Source organism: Nomascus leucogenys, chromosome 3, assembly GCF_006542625.1.
Source record: "Nomascus leucogenys isolate Asia chromosome 3, Asia_NLE_v1, whole genome shotgun sequence".
Classification (NCBI taxonomy): Eukaryota; Metazoa; Chordata; class Mammalia; order Primates; family Hylobatidae; genus Nomascus; species Nomascus leucogenys.
This window is the reverse complement of record NC_044383.1, coordinates 115,337,734-115,350,567: the sequence shown is the minus strand read 5'-3', so window position 1 is coordinate 115,350,567 and position 12,834 is coordinate 115,337,734. Positions and strand designations below refer to the sequence as shown.

At 31.8% G+C, this 12,834-nt stretch overlaps 1 protein-coding gene across 1 annotated transcript in view; it reads right to left on the bottom strand.

Annotated features, from left to right (window-relative positions):
• The window catches only part of LAMA2 (laminin subunit alpha 2), a 630,974-nt gene that overhangs the window by 354,675 nt on the left and 263,465 nt on the right, over positions 1 to 12,834 (bottom strand). Inside the window, exons 8-9 of the mRNA XM_030809663.1 lie at positions 10,328 to 10,506; positions 2,345 to 2,444 (exon numbers count right to left, since the gene is read on the bottom strand). Coding sequence (XP_030665523.1) covers positions 2,345 to 2,444; positions 10,328 to 10,506 — 279 coding nt within the window. The remainder of the gene's footprint in view (positions 1 to 2,344; positions 2,445 to 10,327; positions 10,507 to 12,834) is intronic.

Here is a 12,834-nt window from a genome sequence, read left to right as displayed (position 1 = left end):
TACCTGAACTTTGATAGCTGATTACATAAAATTGTTGAAGTTTTGTGCATTAGAAATTATCAACAGTAGTGAGACACAAAGCAAATCTGAAAACTGATTATTAAAAAATGACATACTATCACTGTTTTTAATATTTAAAGCGCTTTTACAAATCTATGAGGGAGAAAACTTCCTTCTACCAAAAGAAAATGAAGAAAACTAAAAGAAAAATCAGAAAAGAAATACATTGTATTTTCCTGGTAATCAAATTAATGCCAGTAATACACTAAAATATCCTTTTCTACTATCTAGTTATGTAATCTGATGAGGAAGTGCAAACCATAAGACCACATCTTACACTCTTTCCTAAATAAGTTATCAGAGTAAGCATGAAGATAAAAATGACCTACGAATATGTGTCCAATTTTGCAATTCGAGCCTGTATCAAATAATATGTATCTAATTACAGTATTACAATCTTGATTATTATATTTCTATTTTTAAATTATAAGCATTAATTATTGGTCCGGAGCTATAACTGTGAAAATCTTTGAAAAGATTTCAAAGACATGTAATTGACAGACACTGACAAGTGGCGAAGAATGTAGGGATGATAGTCTTTTCACATCTTATATAGTAGGACCTCAAGAGAAAGTCTAAATGTAGTCAATGATGAAATAGACATGTAAGCTCTCTTGAACATGATAAAGATATCATAGAAGAAACCATAATAAAAATGTATGGATGGTGGAATGAAGGAGGGAGGTGTTGTGAATGATACATTTCTTCACCTTTCAAGATGGAGAGTCAATAGGCAATATGTAATGGTGATGAAAGTACTGATAAGAATATCATTTAGATATTAAAGGTAACTCACTAAAAAACTGAATTAGAAAAAAGGCTCAATATTTTTAAATTTGGAAGTAACACTGGGATAAATAGGTTGAAGAAGACACTTATTATTTTATTTCTTTACTATTAAGAATTTATTTTGCTATGTATTGTTTTTATAATAATTGAAAAATAATTATATGGAATAATTATTATTAAAGGATTGGTTACAATAAACAAAAATTTGAAACAATCTTAATGTCCATATAAAGTTGAGAGGGTAAATAATTATGGCACGACCATATAATAATGTGTTATTTAGGTGCTGAAACCAGACTTCAGAGAAAGGTTTCATAGATTTTTGGGGAAACTCATCACATAAAGTTAAGAGAAGCAATATCAGAAATTTTTGTATGCATTATGACAGAAATATATGAAAATGTTAATAGTGGTATCTCTCCTGAATTACCACTGAATTGTGTATTTACTTTTCTACTTTTCCATTTTTATTCTGTGATCACATACTCATTATTCAAAAAAGGGTAGTGAAGAGTTAAATGGTATTAATGAAAACAACATTGTGATTTACTTGTAACCACAAAAAGAAAAGAAGGCTTAAAACGAAAAGTGAGCTCAGTAATTCATCACTTGACTATCAAAACTTATCCGTTTTTTAATATTTCAAAATTTAGTCTACATGTAATGCTCAGATTGATAAACCTACAGTTTTATAAAGAAAGCAAGTAATAAGAATTGTACCTAAGAAACACTGCTGGTGTTTTAACGCTAAAGTCATTAGGGAAAAAAAAACTATATTGTAGCCTTGATTAATTTTAGTCTTTCTAGAGAAGTGTCCCAGTGCATTCTATGAATTTCCTACTTAAACTTGGTGAGCAACTGCCCTGGAAGTAGCTCCTAAATGCTTTATATCAAGGAGTTATGTTGGCATTTGATTCCTTAATGTTTGGAGTTCATGAATTTCATTCCTCAAAGGAAGTGTTTAGCTTAAATTAGTGTCAGCCTCTTTCTGTTCATTAATTCATGACTACTATCTTCTTAGTCCTTTATGAACACTTCTTGCTTCCTATATTATTGCCTACATCTCAATGTGTGAGTTCTATTTGCTTTTCCCACTACAGCACACATATTCCTCTGTGAATGCTGGCATTTCATGCTAGAACTCATAGAAGCTACAAACAATCTAATAAATAACATGATATGAAAAAATTACATATACCACAGATTTGTGATTCACTCTCTCTCTCTTTCTGTGTGTGCGTGTGTGTGTGTGTGTGTATCTCAAAATAAATAATTCAACTCTTCTTGCTATGAAAACATTATAATTAAACATGAAATTAATTATTGAGATGAATTTAAAAACTGCTTCCTGGAGGGAATGCTAATACACTGATAGATTAAAGAATAAATTTATTACATGAACGACATTTACTGCAAAATATTCTTCTGAAAATAATCATATTTGGGTTTTAGTTTTCCTTTTATCAGAGCAGTGACATTCTGCTGCAGCTCTCACCTCGTCGAGCATGTTTCTCATCCTTGACACAGACTTCATTTGAGGAACCAATTGGATCGCAATGACACGGCTGGCATGGCCTTGGATAATTTGGGGATACCTAACAAAAACATTAAAATGAATTTAACCAAGTGCAATAAAAACAGCAATATTTTTCATTTCAGCAAACTTTTATGACAAAGTAGTTTTAATAATACAAAGCAGCAAATTATTGAGAAAATTATAAAAATTACCTTTAATACATGTTTATAATTTCTAAAATCCAGTTCTTTTACATGCTTATACAAAAGTAAAGATAATAGAATAATAAACTCCTATATATGTTACTTAGATTCAATAATTATTGATATTTTCATGTTTTATTCCTTCTTATCTTGTATATATAGTATATCAACACAGCTAGTTTACTTAAACAAGCCTACACTGTGTTCATATACTGTATATACAAGATTTATTTTCCAGATGTAATAGGAAAAAAACAAAAAAACCAAATTATTTGCCCAAGAAATGCCCACCTATTAAATATAGCTTTCATATGTATATATATCTAGGCTTAATTTACAAATGAAAACTTGTTTGCTACTACAAATCAGAGTGTTAAAATTAGACTTATTTATATACCTGACCGAATCACAATTAACTAAGTTCACAGATCAGTTTCAAAATCATCATTTGTTTAAGACACATTCATTCATTCCCCCATTATGAAGTTAGGACTGTGCACAGAATAGGCAAGGCATATTTTATATACACATATAAATTAAATGTTATTAAGTGGAAAAATCTAAAATCAAATTTTAAGACAATAATTTTATGAACATCATACAGATAAATTCTTTAGCTGTTAAACTGCAATTCACAAAATTTGCATAACAATACCCTTCCCAGCCTTAACTGATCCCTTTATTGTATATTCACTCAGGAGATTCTAGGAAATTCAGTGGAAAGCAACTGCTGGTAAACTGAACAAGGTGAGAAGAGTTCTCAGGTGCTACCAACCATAAAGTAAAGAAAATTTGGACTTTAAGTTAACTACATTAGAAATGTTTGCCGAGTACCTGGAGTTTTCCATTCATCTGTCCTAACAAAGTATGAAAGCAAACTTTCATGACTTCATGGTGATCACTCAGGAAGTTTATTACTAATTAGAACCAATTCAAAATCTTCAGAGGAGCATAACAGAAACCAGTGTCTCTGCATTGTATTCTCCAAAATGTCCTGTAGAGATGATAATTTACAGTAGTTCTCACCTCATCTGTAGTTTTGCTGTCTGAGGTTTCAGTTATCATGGTTAACCACAGTTCAAAAATATTAAATGGAAAACTCCAGAAATAAATAATTGAAAAGTTTTAATTTGCATGCCATTTTGAATAGTGTGGTGAAATCTCGGGCCATCTTGCTCTGTCTCACCAGGGATATGAATCATCCCCTTGTCCAGCATATCTATGCTGTATAGACACTACCCTCCTGTTAGTCACTCAGTCTCATCACAGGTACCAGATAGGAAAAACATAGTATATATAGGTTTGGTACTATCTGTGATTTCAGGTATCAACTGGGGTTCCTGGAACATATCCTCTGTGAATAAAGGAGGACTACTGTATTAGATATACAGGAAAGAAACAGGAAAATGTTGTCCTTATTAAAAAAAAGAAGTTGATAAAAGCAGATCCTGAGGTGACCCAGATATTGAAATTAGCATACAAGGAAGTCAACGTAAGTTCTGTAAATATGTCCAAGAATATAAAGGAAACAATGTTTATAATGAGTGAAGGCATGGAGTATTTCAGGGAGAAATGGAAGCTCTAAGGAACATAAGAACTTCAGAAAGCTGAAAAGTAAAATACCTCAATTTAATAATTCACTGAATATGCTTAACATTAGGTAGAGATGATAGGAGGAAGCGTAGTCAACCTAATGACTACTTTTTTAGTCATCTGGCCATAGGCCAGGGTTTGGTCTACAGGCCAAAGTTTTCTCAAACATGGTGCAATTGTTCAAAGTAAATATAATGAGAATTTATTTATTTATTTATTTTTATTTATTTTTGAGATAGGGTCTCGCTCTCTCACCCAGGCTGAAGTGCACTGGTGCAAGCTTGACCCACTGCAACCTCACTTCCTGGGTTCAAGCTATTCTCCTGCCTCAGTCTCCTGAGTAGGTGATATTACAGCTGCCTGCCACCATGCCTGGCTAAATTTTGTATTTTTAATAGAGACGGGGTTTCACTATGTTGACCAGGTTGGTCTTGAACTCCTGACCACAAGTGACTCGCCCGCCTCGGCCTTCCAAAGTACTGGGATTACAGGTGTGAGACACTGTGCCCAGCCTAATGAAAATATTTTAAAATCAGCTAGTAAATTAAAGATACATTATATGTAGACCAAAGTGTAATGACAGATAAATGGGAAATGATCCAATCTAAAGGACAGAGAAAGAAAAAATATTTAATTAGCACTGCCTCAGATACAATCAACACCCTAGCACACATGCAGTTGTAGTCCTAGAAAGAGAAGGAAAAACATTGGTCAAAAAACAGGTTTTAAAAAAATGGCCTAAAAAAAAATAAATAAAAAAATAGCCTAAAATTTCCTAAATGTGGAATAAAATCTCAATTTGTAGTTCCTAGAAGCTTTGTGAATCAAGCAAGGTAAGCTTGAAAGCCAAACACAGACACATCATAGTTTAACTCTGAGGTTGGAAAACTTTTCTGTAAAGGGCCAGATAGTAAAATAAGCCATATAAAGACTCTCTTCATTCCTCCTCCTCTTCTTCTCCCTGCTAGTTCTCTTCATTCTCCCATTCTTCTACTTCTTCTTTTAACAAACCTTTACAAATGTAAAAACATCCTTTGCTTACAGGTCACATAAATATAGGCCATGAGTCAGATTTGGTCTACAGGCCAAACTTTTTTCATACATGGTATAACTGTCAAAAGGCAGATATAAAAAAATTTGAAATCATCTAGTGGATTAAAGATATATATAGAACAAAGAAAAAAATAATGGCTATGTTGTCATGAGAATGAATGAAATCCAGAAAATAATGGTGCCACATCTTTAAAGTGCTAAACAAAGAAGAAAACGCACACCTCTGTAACTATGATGAAAATATCCTTCAATAATGAAAGTAGATTAAAGACATTTTCAGATAAAGGGAAGTTGAGAAAATTTGTCACCAGCGGCTCTGTACCACCAAAAAAAAAAATGCTAAAGGAAATTTTTCAAGCAGGAGGGCAATATACATAAGATAAAACCACAGAGTATGGAAAATGAGAAAGGTATGGATAATGTAAATTTTTTTCCTTCTTTTCATTTCTTTAAGACTGTTTTTGTAGTTTTGTGACTTCAAACAAAAACTACAAAATTGTATTGGTGGCTTACAAATTATGTGCAATATATGAAAACAATAGTCCAAAAGATAGAACTGTATCACTATATCAAGAGCTTAAAATACTACCATCTCACACTGGTCAGAACGGCTATTACTGAAAGTCAAAAATAACAGATACTGGTGAGATTGCAGAGAAAGGGAACACTTATACACTGCTGGTGGGAATGTAAATTAGTTCAGCCACTGTGGGAAGCAGTTGGGAGATTTCTCAAAAAACTTAAAACAGAACTAGCACTCAACTCAGCAATCCCATTACTGGGTATATACTCAAAGGAATATATATCATTCTACCATAAAGTCACATGCTTTCATATGTTCATTGCAGCCCTATTCACAATAACAGACATGGAATCAACCTAGGTACCATCATCGGTAGGTTGAATAAAGAAAATGTAGTACATATACACCATGGAATACTACACAGCCATAAAAAAGAATAAAATCCTGTCCCTTGAAGCAACATGGATGGAGCAGAAGGCCATTATCCTAAGTGAATTAATGCAAGAATAGAAAACCAGATACTGCATGTTCTCTCTTATGAGTGGGAGCTAAACATCGAGTACACATGGACACATAAAAGGCAACAATAGACACCAGGGCCTACTTGAGAAGGGTGGGAAGGGGGTGAAGATTGAAAAACTTATTATGTTAATTATCTGGGTGATGAAAGAATCTGTGCACCAAATCCCATGACACATAATTTACCCATGTACTTCCTGAACCTAAAATAAAAGTTGGAATGGAAAAAAAATTATACAAAGAGGTACTGCTAAAAAGATAATAAAGGAAATAAAATGGAATACTGAAAAATATTTGTTTAACATAAAAGTAGACAGAAAAGGAAGAATGGGAACAAAAATTTTGTGACAAAATAGGAAACAAATAGCAAAACCCAATCATATTATTAACTATATTAAATTTATGGACTAAACACACAGTAATTGTCAGGATAAAAAATCCATCTATTTTACTTTTTATAAGAAATCTTTTAAATGAAAATAAAGATAGGTTGAAAGTTAAACAAAATCAGAAAAAAACATACCATACAGAGTAAGCATATGAAAACTGCTGTAGCAATATTAATAAAAAATAAAGTAGACTTTATGACAAAAAGTGATATCTGAGATTAAGTGGAGTTCTTCACAGTTATTAAAATAACAATTTATAAGATATAAAAATCTAAAGATTCAAAATATTCTAAATATGTATGTGCCTCATAACAGCACTTCAAAGAACAGGAAGAAATACTGAAAAAAATGAAAAAAAGGTAGGAATCCATAATCGCAGATTGGAAAAATCCACATTTATTCGTTTGCCAAGAGAGACCATGCACTGAGCCATAAGTTAAATTTCAATAAACTTCTAAAGTTTGACATCTTAGAGAGTATGTTCTCAGATCATAAACATACAGTGTAGAAATAAAAAATATAATATTTAATAAAGCTCAAATATTTGGAAATTAACAAAAAATAAATCACAAGAGAAATTAGAAATTATGTTAAATAAATGATAATGAACATAAAGCATTTCTGAATTCATGAGAAGCAGCTAAAGAACTGCTAGAAGGAAATTTATATTTAAAAGTTTTATGATAAAAGAAGAAAGGTTTAAAATCATAATTTAACTTTCCAAATTGATAGGTAGAAAAAGAAAATGAAATATAAAACCAAAACAGGTCAAATGAATAATATAATAAATAGAACAGAATCAATAAAAATACAAAAAATAAAAAGGCAGAAGTTTTTTTTAAAAGATTAGGAAAATTGATAAACCCCTAACATAAGTGATCAATCAAAGGAGAAAAGCACAACTTAATCATTTTAAAAATTTCAGAGGGGATATCTATATAGGTGCTATAGACTTCAAGAAGATAATAAGGGAATTTTTAAAACTGCCAGTTGCCAATGATTTGACAATTTAGATGAATTGAACAAATTACTTGAAAAATACATCAAAAATTGACCCTCCCCAAAGATATTAATACAAAACCTATCCAGCCCTATGTCGAATAAAAAATAGCCAATGCAATGCACAAAGAAAACTAGAGGCTCAGATAGTTTCACTAGGAAATTTTATCAAGCATTTTAAAGAGAATTAATTTTAATCTGACATTACTTTAGAAAACAGAAGAAGAGGAAGTGCATTTCCCAGATCATTTGTTGATGCCAGTATACCCCAATAAAAAACCTGACAAAGACATTATAAGAAAATAAAATTATAGACCAATATCTTTTATGAGAGGATGTCAAAATTCTTAACCAAACATTAGTCAATTGAATCATCCAATATATAAAAATGATAATATATCATAACCAAATGGAGATTAATTCACAAATGCAAAGCTGCCTTCATATTTTAAAATTCAATTTGCGTAAATTGTCCACGTTAACAGAATAAAGGAGAAAATCCTTATGTTCATTTCTGTAGGTTTCGAAAAGCATATGACAAAATGCAAAACCATTTTGTTATAAAAACTCTCTGCAACTTAGGAATAGTAGGGGACCTACTGAATCTGATAAAGGGTGTCCATAAAAAATCTGCAGTTCACATCATACTCTATAGTGAAATATTAGGTTTCCCTTTAAAATTCAGAACAAAGTGAAGATGTCAGCTCTCGCCATTTTTAGTTAACCTTGGCATAAAGATTGCAAAGGAAGAAGTAAGCCTGAATGCACTTGCAGGTAAAATGATTGTTTATGTGTATGTTCCTAAAGCATGTAGTTTAAAACTACTAGAATTAATAAAGAAATTAAGGATGGCTATAGGACATAAAGTCAATATTCAAAATTCTTAAATAATTACATTAAATAATTGGAAAACTACTTAAAAAAACAATTTTTTTACAATCATGCAAAGCAAAATACTAAAGATTAATTTAACAAAAGACATGCAAGATTCTGTACCGGAACACTGACATGAATAAAGAAGATAGAAATAAATGGAGAGATATGATATGTTCATTGGTTAAATGATTCAATATTATTATGATGTTATTTTCCTCAATACTTGTTTTCTTTTAAAGTTTAATTTCTTTTTTTGACACAATTCTATATATTTATCATGTGTGACATGATATTTTGAATATCACTGTATATATATATTATATATATACAAATTGTGAAATGGTTATATCAAGCTAATTAACATATTACCTAACATAATTATCAATTTTTTGGTGAGAACACTTAAAATCTACTCTCAGCATTTTTCAAGAATAAATATATTGTTATTAACTATAGTCACCATGCTGTGCAATAAATATCTTCAAGGTATTCCTACTATCTAACTGAAATTTTATATTCTTTGACCAACATCTCCTCAAGCTCCATTTTCCATATTTGTATATAGATTCTAAGCAATAATCCTAATATTTTCTGTAATAGACAAATTGATTCTAAAATTGTATAGAAACACATAAAAAAAGCCCCTACTATAGACAAAACAATCTTGAAAATAAAGAATAAAGTTGGTACAGTATATTACCTAAATTCTAGACTTATTAAAGCAATGAAGATAGTATGGTATTAGCACATAGAGGGAAAAATAGATGCTTGGAGAAATAGATAACTGAGGTTCTAGAAATTGATCCATGTAATATGATCAATTGATTTTTCATCAAATGGTGCTAGAACTTCAGGTTAACTATATAAATCTGGTTACTTATTTCACACCACACACATTTACTTGATATGGGCACTAGCTCTATAAGTTAAAATTTTGGTTTTTAGGATAAAAAAATATTTAGAATTTGAACATCTACTTCATAAGAGAAGATATAGGAACAGTCAATCAGCCCTAACAATTAAAATTAAATCCATAATCAGATGCCATTTCACACCCAGTAGATGACTAAAATCCAAAAAGATAGTCAACATCAAATATTAGAGATGATATGGGACAACTGAAACTCATATAACTTTTTGTTGAACACATTATACATTATTACTAATTTGGCAAAATGTTGACAGTTTCTTACAAAGTTAAGCATCTATCTATCCTATGAAAAAAGCATTCTATTCCTAAGTATTTACACAAGGTAAATAAAAACATGACTATAAAATAACTAGTATAAAATTATTTGTAGGAGCTAAGCTAAAACTGGAAATGGTCCTAATTTCTATCAACAGGAGAATGGATTTAAAATTTTGATATATTCATGCAGAGAAATGCTACTTAGCAATTTCTTTCAAAAAAAAAAAGAACTACAGATGCACAAACAACATGGATAAATCTTAAAATATTATGTTGAGTGAAAAAAGACAGACTAGTATGTACTGTATGATTTCATTTTTATGAAATTCTCTAAGACGCACAACTAATTTATGTTCTAAAAATCAGAACAGAGTTTGCCTAGGGGTCCACTCCTTGACTGGAAGGAGCCATGATAAAACTTTCTGGAGTGATGGAGATGTTTTATCTTACATCCTCAAAGATTTAGGTCAGTTTCAACTACGAAATGTTCCTACTTACCTTTTAATTTGAAGTTCAACTGTTTACAGAAGCTTTCAAAATTACTATTATTTTGTATAAAACATCTTTGTATGAAAAAGCAAAAGAATAGCTCTTTATGAAAGAAAAAGCATACTTTACCCCTTTGGGTCTGAAGAAGCCATCAATACATGTCTCACAGTTTATACCAGCAGTGTTTTGGGTACAATTAATGCAGACACCCCCTCCAGTGTACTTTCCATGTATATTCAAACTCAGATTTCTTCTGGCAACATTTTCATCATAATAGCATTCTTCAGCTTTTCCATGACAATTGCATGCTGCATTAAGGAAAAATAAATTAATAAACATTAATTTCAGATTTCAGATACATTTAAAAATCATTTCTGTTATATATAATAGATTTTTTTTTTGAGACAGAGTCTCACTCTGTCGCCCAGGCTGGAGTGCACAGTGGCACGATCTCGGCTCACTGCAACCTCTGCCTCTCAGGTTAAAGCAATCCTCCTGTCTCAGCCTCCTAAGTAGCTGGGACTACAGGCATGCACCACCACACCCAGCTAATTTTTGTATTTTTAGTAGAGACGGGGTTTCACCATGTCGGCCAGGCTGGTCTTAAACTCCTGACCTGTGATCCACCCGCCTTGGCCTTTCAAAGTCCTGGGATTACAGGCGTGAGCCACTGCGCCCGGCCTAGACTTTTATACCATACGGGAAATTATATTTAGCATACACACACACAAAGGTATCTAGAAAGTATCTGGATGTATTGGAGGTATTAATAAATTCACACATTTTAATGGAATTTGAAATAATTAAAACATAAATTAAGCTCAATCATATGCAATTGACAATATTTGATTTTGACTAACGTGCAGTTTTATATGGTTCAACTTACAATTTCCTATTATAACAAATAATAAATTATTGAATGATGGCACTGAATGATTAACCGCTAGGTAATCTGTAATGAATTATTATCATATGGAAATTTCTGTATTAGAGCCTATGGGTAAAGAAAAATATGTATAATATAATTCCTTTCTTTTAATACTAATAACAACTAAAACACATTGTTTTTTTTCAATGCCAGACACTGTTCTAAATGCTCCATATTTGTTGCTACTGATTTTAATCCTCAAAAATGCTTTTAGGAATTAGGCATTATTATTATTAACCTATTTTTGTATACTAGAAACCTGAGTCCAGAGAAGTGAAATAACATGTAAAAGATATTCTAATCAGTATTGGAAACCAACCTCTGAAGCCAGACTCCAGAGTCTGCACTGCTAAAGACTGCCAGAATCCCTTCACATTCTACCTGGTGAATGAAATAAGATACATGGCAGGTGCCAAGGAATTAAGACAAACTGAAAGCTAGTTTACTAGTGGCTAAGATCATGCTATTTTGCACCCAACTGTCTTGGATGTGGGTGTGCTCTCCCCTACTTAGCAGTCATATGACATTGGAAACTTCTTAATTTCACGAAGGCTCAGTTTCCATATAAAACATGGAGTGGTCAATAGTAATTACTAGACTGGGATATTTAAAAGCACAAGTGAGATAATGCATGTGAAATCATCAGCACAATGTCTTATAAAGAAGTTCACAATTGATTTTTCTACTCTTCTTCCTCCTTGTCTTTTTCATGTTACATTAGAAGAATTCAAAGAAGTGAAAAATCACTTTCTCCAGAAAGGATTGGGTAAGACTTCTCTAAATATGAAGAATTTATATTAGGATAGAACTAGGGAAATATACTGATGCAGTCTCCTTCCTACCTGACATGTTGAGTTTCTTAGGAGTACTTACATTTATTTCCACGTGTGTGTGTGTGCAGGTGTGGTTGTACACATACGGCTCAATCTTTTTATTTATTCTACAAAAGGGAAGGGGCATTTGTATACTGTTTAGAACCATTTCTTTTTACTAACAGTAAATCATGGAGCCCTTTCCATATTAGCATGTGTATCCCCTAAGGGTACACAGGGTACTACTTGAATGAAGGTATTTATCAGGTCCCTGTTAATGAACAGTTACACAGTTTCCATGTTTCTCCCTTTGCAAATAACACTGCACACATACTGGGAGGACAAGGATGCCAGGTGGAGGGAGGGGCTCTAATGTTAGAAAAGTTTCCTATTTGCCAGTTGAGTGACTTTGAGGCAAAAACTCAAGTCCTAGCATCACTTTAGTACTTGTCTCATACATGTTTTGAGAATGCTTAGCAGAATGCCTGAAACATGCTAAATACTGAGCTCAATAAATGTTAGTAGCAGTAGTGGTAGCACTTGTATAATAATGATGAGGATCATGATAATATGCCCTGTACACCTATATGAATATATCTATAGGCTAAATTCCTGGAAGCATAATTTCTAGTCAAAGGATATGTAAAATTTAAATTTTAATCACTTAAAATAATTCCCCTCCAGGAATGCTATGACAAATGACTTTTCCTCTAGTAGATATGATGAAACAGTTTCTCCATAGCCACCAACCTTGTGTGTTATCAACCCTTGAATACAATTCCTGGACATAATAAGCATTCAAATATTTGTTGAGTAGAAGAATAAACACTTTGATAAGTGAAAAATAATATGTCATTGTTTTAATTGATACTTCCTTCATTATGAGTGTTATTATC